General features: G+C 39.1%; 1 protein-coding gene across 1 annotated transcript in view; it reads left to right on the forward strand.

Annotated features, from left to right (window-relative positions):
- The window catches only part of gfra3 (GDNF family receptor alpha 3), a 25,189-nt gene that overhangs the window by 2,360 nt on the left and 12,277 nt on the right, over nucleotides 1–10,552 (forward strand). The window contains exons 3-5 of the mRNA XM_035669741.1: nucleotides 1,755–2,109; nucleotides 4,004–4,113; nucleotides 9,672–9,806. Coding sequence (XP_035525634.1) covers nucleotides 1,755–2,109; nucleotides 4,004–4,113; nucleotides 9,672–9,806 — 600 coding nt within the window. The remainder of the gene's footprint in view (nucleotides 1–1,754; nucleotides 2,110–4,003; nucleotides 4,114–9,671; nucleotides 9,807–10,552) is intronic.

The raw sequence follows: 10,552 nt of genomic DNA on the forward strand, positions 1-10,552 counted from the left end.
AGCAGACCACTCCAAAGAAAATGGCTGATGCCACAACAGTGTCAAAGAAGGTCCTCAGGAGCTCTCACCCTCAGACCCTGTCATGCCTGAATTCAACATGGCATTTCATTTTGTTCGGAAATTGTTGATTTCTTAGCTAACTGGTTTTTGACTAGTTGGGCCAGAGAAGATTACTATAAGCTTCTCAAGGATAATGATATATGCCCTGGGCTAGATTTGAATCAGGACAGTACTGCTACAAAGTGTAATAATCGTCGACGACTAAGCTACCAGGTCAGTCATCATATTATTTTCTAGGATCCAAGGAAGCTAACATTGGGTTCATAGCGAATATACACCACTGCTGACCAGATTACCACACAATTTTATGGACATTCACAGACTCCAGAGGAAGTTAGCTATTCATTTTTATGACCTGATCTTTCCTCAACCATCCAACCATTTATAGTCTTCATAGGATGAATGGTGTAGCAATATCCTTTAAATATGACCAAAGTGTGTTTGACCAAATGGTGGTTGAATGGTCAAAATCTGGTCATTTGGCCCTTTCTTTCCCTTTTCAATTTGGGCAGCCATAAAGTTCACTGAGCATATTCATGCACCCCAGAGAATGAACCCATTTCAATTTTGGAGAGGACATGAATTCTCTTTTACCGCCACCGTTAGAACAATGTAAAGGACTGGTACGGTTTTCAGATTAGCGCAGCGATAGGGGTGGGCCATGTACTGTTTGGGGTGGTGTTGGGGATGGAAATAGGTCTTATATAATTTTGTCACCAAAACTACTACTTCAGTTTACTTTAGAGGCTCTCCTTCTGGGATTCCTACTGTTACCCAGTCTTACCTACCTAGGAAATCATTATTTGAAACTGTTTGAAAAAGGGCAGGCACTTTCAAAAAATACTTCACATACAAGTGATTGGATGAACCATCTGTCTATCATCGTCTATCAACCAATCACACCAACGAACCATATAATGTAGTCAATTTCATACTGAAGTCATTCAGGAGAAGAACAAAAACATGTTTCATCGAAAAAAAGCCTTCAGTTTCATTTTTGCACTTCCTTCAGTGAAGAATAGAAAATACTGTAAGTTCTGATACTGAACTGACACTAGCTGCATCTATGCTAACCTCTTTAACACATATTGTGACACATATTGTGACACACACCTAGCCTTAAACCACGCTTAAGCTGTTATTGCCAGTAGTTTCTTATAGGATGCTGACTGGGTTCAGAGTCATTTATGGGAAGGCTTGGAAGGAAGGATGATCATGAATGAAGTGAGACACTATAGATTTTAAGACAAGAAAAACAGTTGAAACATCTGTCAGTGCTACAAATGTTACTCTTCACACTAAGCATGCAACAACATAGTTTTAAAAAAAACTCTGTCCGTCAAAATATAAAAATTTAACCAATAGGAATCATAGTTTTGGAGTTTGACTTAACTGTATGAGACTGCATTTTCAAACTGCCACTGAAATTGATGGTTATGGTTGATGGTACTGTTACACTTTCCCTTTTTTGCATTTTTTTTGTTTCTCCCTTAAACATTATAAAATACATCACGTAAAATATATCATCATAGTTCTCTACTCCTGCTGCAACTCACAGATTAATACAGTACTGGTAGCTATAAGATGTACTTTTTGAGCAATTATTGTATGAGACTTGGCACTTACATTTCCCTCTTTTCAACTTTCTGCACACATAGGTGTTTTGCTAATTCAACATTTCTTCACCTCCTCAGCCTCATCTTTCATGCAGCTGGATGGTGAGAACCATTGCCTGAAAGCAGCACAGGACTGCGGCTTGTACGAGAAGTGTGGTTCTCTGCGATCAGAGTACGTCCTGGCCTGCACCAAACGGGTGCCTGGGACTAACCGATGCAACCAGAACAAGTGCCACCGGGCCCTGCGACGTTTCCTGGAACGCGTGCCCGAGGAGTACAGCCTGGGTGTGCTGTTCTGCCCCTGCACCAACACCCTGTGTGGTGAGAGAAGGAGGAAAACCATCGTACCCTCCTGCTCCTACCAGGAGATGGAGGGCCTGCAGCCACACTGCCTCCACCAGCAGAGCTTCTGCCGCCGAGATGACCTCTGCAGGTTAGACGTAAAGCCCAGACAAATGTATGGTTATGTTTATGTGTGTGAATATGTATTGTGTCATTATAGTAGTGTCTCCAAATCCATCAGTTTCCTACCTTGTAAAATTGTATTTGGGTCTCATTGTCTTTTAATTGTCGGGGTAGCCAAAAATTATATTGTCAGTGGCTAATTGACCACCCATGGTGCTGCCTAATAGTTATAGTAATTAACACTTTGGCAGCAAAATAAGATCACTGTTGATATTCTGTTATTGGGTAAAATATATGAAGATATTTGATCTTGTCAACATCATCCAGCCACCTAATGAGTTATAATAACCACAGCTGCATGTAAAGTCAGCAGTATATGGGTAAGTTGTTATTACAGTTAATCTGTGGTTACACCAGAATGCTAACAGCAAAATTCATTCATTCATGTCTTTGCACAATAGGTGGTGTTGAAAACTTGATGTCATAGTGGTTACTTGCAGGGCTAGTTGGGGAGCTACCTCAGGTGGCAAGCTAGGAGTTTTCAGACAAAATGCACAAGAGCAAACTATTAGCATGTTAGAGTCTACATTGGAATGTAAATAATAAAAACAGACCTCTGTAAGTGACAGGCCTTTAATTCTTCTTGCTCAGTAGCGATGGAAAATAATATCACATTGTTTATCTAAATTAGTATGAATATTGTATTAAAGTTGGATATGAAATAACATTAATTACAAATTTGTGGATGATTGAACCTATGTAACGATGTGTAGCATGTTCATATTGACAAAAATATAAACATTTACAGAATATTTGTGTGGGCGATCTAAGCATCTTAGAACTTGCTCAAGCGGGCGACCCAGTGGACTTGGACAGGTTTTGTACAGCCAAAGAACTTTCATAAAATCCAGACCAGGCCTCTAATTGAGACCTACCTTTATTTGTCACAACATGTTCAATGTAGCTGAACTTTGGCTGCAAAACCTGGCAGAAAATCTTGAGCAGCTGTCTGAGAAAGCTAAGCCACTCTCTACATTGGAAATAATGACTTTACTCTGCAATGTCTGACTTGGTGCGATTGCGAAAGCCCTGTAAGCCCTGAAAGCTAGCTCACCGTTAGCGAGTGAACTGAACAGGTTCACACAGTTTATATAAGAGATGTATTTCTACCATCAGCTCCTGTCTCATGACTAACAGCAGACCATTTGTGGAGCAGATTATACTTAAACAGAGTAGGGTTAATATGAAATTGGATGGCGCAACATAGCTAATATGATAGACTCTTTTGTTTAGGTTTCTGTGCCTTCCCGTTCCCTCAGAGCTCAGTACTGTAAGTGTGGTCAATGGCACCAATTTATCAATGTTCACCAAAGTTCCTCAACATTTCTTGTGGATTTACTTTTTTTCTGTGAATGGATATATAAATTGTGGATATCGCATTGCAATGAATAGATTTTTACCATAATTGTACCATTTTAAATGCTGGTGTGATGGGGCCTTTATGATAGGGATGATGATAATGATTGATTATTGATTTAATATTTGGATGGTTTAATTGCTGCTTTAAAGGCTTTTCATCCTGCAGTGTTTAATGTGTGGGGAAAATACATGATACATGACACCAATGTAAGGATATTAAAAATTAGCACAAAATATAAAGGTGGTGATAGCCCTCAAAATGCATATAAATCCGATATAAGTCCTATATATAGTCCTGTATAATAGGAAAAGGCTGAAGTGGGTCCAAAGCAAATGTATCAAGAAGAAAGTGAAGGACAGAGAAAAGCCTAAATGTACAAGTACTAAAATGTGTCAATACTTTCTTAAAAAACATTGCTATTGGACTCAAAACCTCAACATACACTTCCAGATTTCCTTCCCACTTGTGTTTGATGTTGAGTTGTTGTTTGTGTTGTTGCCAGGTCCAGACTGGCTGATTTCCTTAATAACTGCCAGCCATCTCCTGTGACGGCCAGCGGCTGTCTAAAAGACTCAGCAGGCCTGTGCCTCCGAGCCTACGCTGGACTCATCGGTAAGGGGTACAGGGGGAGGTGGGAGGAAAATGGGGAAGGAGGAAAGATGAGTAGTTAAATTACATAAAATGAAGGCTGTATTTTACCTTCACAAGGATATAACTTCCAGGAGAGATTTGAGGATCTAGTTTGTGTGTGTACAATTCCTAGTACAGATTTCCCTGAAATTTGAGAGACAGAGAGGCCCTGGGCTTTTGAACTGTTACAAATCAGTGATTTTGATTAAGTTGAAAACTACAGAGCAGGCACAAAGAAAAAAGAATGGTAGCTTAAGTAAAAGTCAAGATTTCAGGGCACACAAGGACATATATAAAGCAATTCTGTCCTCTCGACACAGCTTCCTTTACAACCTGTCAAGTCATTTCAACATCTGAGATCTAACCTGAGAGCAGAGCACTATTGCATCTGAACCGGAAGCAAAGCAAGATCCTGTTAGACCCCATACCAAGTTACAGCAACCGAAGACGCTGCAGGCCACCAAAGTTAAAGCTTTTTGTCCTATTTCAATCCCTTTCTTCATGCTGTCATCTACCAATCAATAAACAGATGTATGAAAGTTAGGGCCCACCTTTCATGCATCATAAAATACTCAAACTAGTAAGTATAGACTAGTAATTCTATCTCTTATGCTATTTAGCTGCTAAAGTACTTTGGTATTTTGACAACACATCTTTAACAACTGCAGTAATGTAAGGTTAATATAAGTAATATAGACTGAGTTAATTACAATAGCACATATTGTATATAATAGTAAATGCTGTGCATATGAAATATTTATAGATATAATTTCTTCTGAAATAAAAACATAGGCAATACTCATGTATTAAACTCCAAATGGTCTTGCTGTGTAAAATAATGAGTCATGACATTAATGAGCTTTGAGGGATCTAATAATAGAACAACTTTACTTTATAAAAAGTTAAAGCAGTAAATTTGGAGGTTTTCCTCGAATATGAAATAAAGAGAGGACTGAAGACTGAAATGTAGCAAAGCAAACAATTTGTCAAAAAAATTGTACGCTTGACTGCCCCAACAGCAAAAAGAAACGTGGACTATATCGTTCGGACACTCTCTAAAACAGAGCTAATAACACACAAATGTGAAAATAAAAGTACACAGACTCCAGTGAGTGGATGGATAGATGGCTGGAACGGGAGAGTAATGGGTGGAGGCACAAAGTGTGTGAATGAGGTGATCAGACGGAGCAAAAGTGGAGAGGAAGAAGCAGCAAGATAGAAAGTGAGGACGCATGACAGCTGATTAGAGATGTGGATAGAGAAGTGTTGAGTGGCTTCTGCTTACTCTGACAATGATGGATGACTTTTTTAGAAGTGTTATAGCTTTCTTAAAGGCACAACCTGTGTAATCCATATTATTACAAAAGGGTAGCCGCCAGAGACCAAACAACGTGAATGCAGTGCAGTGCCAAATAGCATTTGATCACAGAAGAATGTGACCTCACTTTTAATACTGAGTGAATGTGAGTGTTGACGACTCGCTTGAAAATTGTGTATTGTATCTTAAAGGTTATGACACTGATCAGCCATAACATTATGAGCACTAACCGGTGAAGTGAATAACACTGAGTATCTGGTTCTTATGGCACCTGTCAGTGGGTGGGATATATCAGGCAGTAAGTGAACCATCCTATAGATGCTCTTTTTGTAGCCTCAGACACTTTTACCCTTTTTTACCCCTAAGTATGTGAATTCCAGGGGTTGTTTGGAATATAGAGACACGAACAAGAATATAATCATTTTACGATAAATTTTATAAGGAGTACGGTTAGACCTGCTTCTATTTTTTGAAAAAAGTGTCCTGAGCTAACTTCTGTTATGATTTGGCGCTATACAAATAAATTGAATTGAATTGACTAACCAAAATGATTGTTTTTATAAATCTGTTTTATATAAATGTATCTGGAGCCAATTATGAAACAGAATTTAATGTGTCAACCATCAGAGATACTCTGTGGAGCAACATCAATGGGAATAAATGAAAAAAAAATCTTGCAAATGCAATGTCTCCTGAATCGTCTGGGTGGCTGGCTCCTGCAGCGACATTCACAGCATGCACTAAACACTACCCCTCTTTTATATGCTCAGCTACATGCTGACAGCCGCAGCATTCAGAAGAGCCTGTAACTTGCAGCATTAGGCCTCTTGCCGACGCTCAAGGGTTGTGAGCGAGAAGGAGCCGGAGGGTAAAGCCTCCAGGTGTCACTCAATCACGGCAGCTGTCAATAAGGCCGTCGATACACACTGAGCCTGTAATGTCCAAACCTAAAGCCCTGGTCGATGCGTCAATGCATTCATAAAGCTTGCTGATTTATCAGCTGTCGACAGCTCCAAACAATAAAGCTTGCCAAATGATATGTAGTTTACGCCACACTCAGAAGCAGCAAGCGCGCACACACACACATTATGCATACACAACACAGGCATGCATAGCTGTGTCTCCTTGTGGTAACCTATCAGTTGGTAGTGGGGAGCCCCGGCCTCACATGCCCGCAGACATCACCGCCTCGCTCCTCCAAGACCCTCCCCACTAGTACAGGAGGATGAGCTGCTGAGCACAACCACCTGCCTGGAAACACACAACATTGTGAGTACATTTAGCTCATCATCACCTTCACATTTTAAATTACTTTCAGACTCTTATCCAAGGCTTTTTCTATTTATTTTGGGTTTGAGCTAATCTTGTCACTGTCACACAATGTGTTGTTTTATTTATTGCATTTGTTTTTATCTCCATTGCTAGGGCCTTTTTTTATCGGTTTTTATTTTTTACTGTTTTTCCCGTGCTCCAAAACTTCATATTCCCTCGCTCCTTTTAGATTGTGAGAAGCTGGAGTTTGTGTTTGGCAGGATATTTGCAAATGTTTCAATTTAGCCCTAACCACAATTATAGTACCAGAGGGCCTCCTCCAGTTTAGTTATGATAATGAAGACAAATTTTGAAAACCAGTTAAAAATAAGGTTCATATAAAAGGTCAAAATATATTGGCGTTTTGGTCAAATTTTAATAACCATAATAGAGTTTTACAATTTAACTTTGTGACTTGGTGTTTTAAAGAGGCTTCTACTTAGATTTTTGGTGAAAGTTGCAAAGTTCTTGCAGGCACATCGGACTTTAAATTTCAAAAATAGACCATTGTTTACGTAGCACTACCACGTTAGAGAATTTTTCCAGTTAGGAAGTGGCTGCAATCACTAATTATTATCTCAAAGTCAAAGACAATTTTAAAAAATAGCGAAATGACTCGGTGGTGCATTAAAATAACCCTATATTTTTATGTAATAACCCTACAGCCTGCAGCACTACATGAGCGCTGGCCGTCAACGATGCACCCTTCGTCGCTTTACACCACTTCCCAGTGGTCTCTGAGCCTGAATCGATCAATTAGAATGGCAAAAAATACATTCCTGGCGAGTCATAGCTCTCGACATTGGCTTTAGGTGAGTTTAAATAGTTGCCTGTCAATGATTTTAAACTAAAGTATGATTAATTTTATCATGAAATAGTACAAAGTTGGCCTTTATATCTGAAACGGCACAATGAGACAACTATGCTAATAGCAAAGGATTCATTTGTTCATCATGTAATCTGCTGTTATCACAAGCTGAGAGATTGACACGCTGCAGACTGTGAGGCCTGTGCTTAATGCTGTGGCTTTGAGTTAATGCAAAGACAGCATGCTAACATGTCCAAGATAGTCGTGTTCAGCCATGAACATTGTGACACTGACAGGTAAATGGCTAGACGACTGAGTCAGAGCATCTCCAAACCTGCAGCTCAAAAAAAAAACTGGAGTCAGGATGTAATTAGCCCAACTTAGCATAAAGACTGGAAACAGGTGGAAATAGCTAGCCTGACCTCTGACCCAAGTTCAAAAATTTGCCTCTTAAGTTGACTGATTGACACATTAGAGCTACTGTATCTAAACCAAACACTAACAAAAGTGTGGAAAAATAAGAGGCGCCTTGGCAGCAGCTTCATGCCATGGGGGACACAAATCAAGTGGGGTGTCTGAGGGTCCTCCCCCATTAAAATTCCTGCATTCTGATGAATTACAGACCAATTGAAAAGTCCTCTGCTACTCTCAACATGACTGTAAAAAAAATAAAGAGTCAATAGAGCGAGACACAGTTATCAATTACATTAAGGATCACAACATCTGTCAAAATAAAATAAAATAAATAAAAACTTTTTTTTACTATTAAACTGTTCAGAACAGCTTTCCTGGAAGTTGGCACTAAAATAAACATCAACCTGTTCCGAAGTGAGGGAAATGTGGAGAAAAAATGCAATAGGTCTATATTTAAAACAAATGTAATTTTAACCTTTAGTCTAACGATTTTCAGGAAGGATGAGGTAGTGTATCCTATCTTATGTGTAGAGGGGGGCGGGTCTTCTGCTGATAGAGAGCTGTTAATGTGTGTATCTGGAGAACGATGATGACTCTAATCCACTGACTGTATCTAAGTGCGATCTAATAACTACAGTTCTGGGGTTTCATGAATTTAAGTGGAATCACTCAATTCTGCCTTTGCAGCGCACGCATCTCTGTAACCAAGGCAAGGCCAAGTTTCCATGTCATTCTCCACAAATTCTGATTTAAAACTTCTCCGCTGTGTCTCATGAAACTCTTTTGATTTTATGATTTCTCATGTCGTTCAAAGCAGGTGAAGACATATTCTTTACATGGAGTATGAATGAAAATATGGGACAAATCACGTCACATATTGATTCAATGAAGGACAGTGCATTTTATTTTTCAATATAAGATGATCCTGTATTATACCCTACTTAACAGTGAGTTACTCTTGTAACTATGTCTTGATTAACATCAGTATCTATCTGTATCCCTACTAAGCCCCGCTGCATGTTGTTTGAAAACAATTTGCATATATAACTTTAATGGACCTAACTCCCCCTAAAACCACAAATAGTCATTTTTACATTTCTACTTCCAGTCTTTATGCTAAGCTAGGCTAATAAACGCCTAGTTCCAGCTTATTGCACAGATATGAGAGTGGTATTGATTTTCAGTGTATTTCCCAAAATGTTGATGTGTTTCTTTAAGACATAAACGTGGCATATTTTGGGAGTGTGTGTCACACTCAGCTATGGTGTTTGCTGCCTCAGCTTATTGTCAAAATTTGGGCTTTCTGGCTCTTAAATTGCCAACATGGCATTGAGCAGAAAAACACCAACTCCAGGCTTCAAAACGTCCCTTCAGCTCCCTCAGGAAAAATCCCAGAGTCTACATCACGTTTTTCTACAGGCTATGTTTCAGCTTTGTTTGAACTGAAACAACAGTCTCCTCTTTCTTTTTTCTGCCATGAACCAATTCAGCTGATTTCCTCCCAAATTGCTCAAAGTAAAACTCAGTGTAGAAGCCAGAAGAGGCTTCCAATCTTTTGGGCTATGGTGTAATTTGTCTCTACTGATTGCGTTTACATCTCTGAATTACTGTGATGAATTACTGTGATGAATGGGTCCTTTGACTTGTGCAGAGCTAACATTTGCCAATTCTGACCCCTCTGACTTGTAGGTACCATCATGACGCCCAACTACATCAGCAACAGCTCTGCAGACGTGTCACTGTGGTGCAACTGTGAAGGCAGTGGCAACCAGTGGCAGGACTGTCTGAGACTGCAGCGCATGTTCACCAACAACAACTGCCTGCGTGAGTCTACACTTGTCATGATTTATTTGTTGACTACTGGCCCTCAAACTGAATTGATTCAGTGATGGAATTTTGATTTGATGATTTAGTTAAGACCTTTATTATTCAGTTTTCATGTTTACCATTAATATTTACATTTAATAATCAAATTAACACAAAATAATGTATACATGGGAAACGTTGGGCCAGTATTCCAGTAGGGCGGGAACTGTGTCTGTTGATTGTACACTTATTGTTAACAGTGTACAATCTTTATGCTAAGCTAAGATAGATGTACCTAACACACGGATGAGATTTGTATCGATCTACTCATGTCACTCTTAAACAGAAAGAGAATGAGCATGTTTCCCTAGATGTGGAACTATACTTTTTCCCTAATTTTTGCTGTTATTTGTGTAAATTGGGGTGTAAGTATTCCTTAGAGCCTCACTGCATGTACAGATCTTATTTATTTCAAGACATTTCCTAAGGATACAGCTTAAGCGAATTTCGTGCAACCAATCAAAAATATGCTAAAAGTATATCAGGAAATTATTTCTTGTGGTTTTATGGCATGTGTTACCATCCTATAATGCTCTTTTTGTAGCCTCAGACACTTTTACCCTTTTTTACCCCTAAGTATGTAGAATTCCAGGGGTTGTTTGGAATATAGAGACAGACAAGACTATAATCATTTTAAGAATCATTTTATAAGGAGTACGGTCTAGACCTGCTCTATTTTGAAAAAAGTGTCCTGAGATAACTTC

The sequence above is a fragment of the Morone saxatilis genome, unplaced genomic scaffold, assembly GCF_004916995.1.
Source record: "Morone saxatilis isolate NCDOM2014 unplaced genomic scaffold, NCSU_SB_2.0 Contig22, whole genome shotgun sequence".
In the NCBI taxonomy this organism is placed as follows: domain Eukaryota; kingdom Metazoa; phylum Chordata; class Actinopteri; family Moronidae; genus Morone; species Morone saxatilis.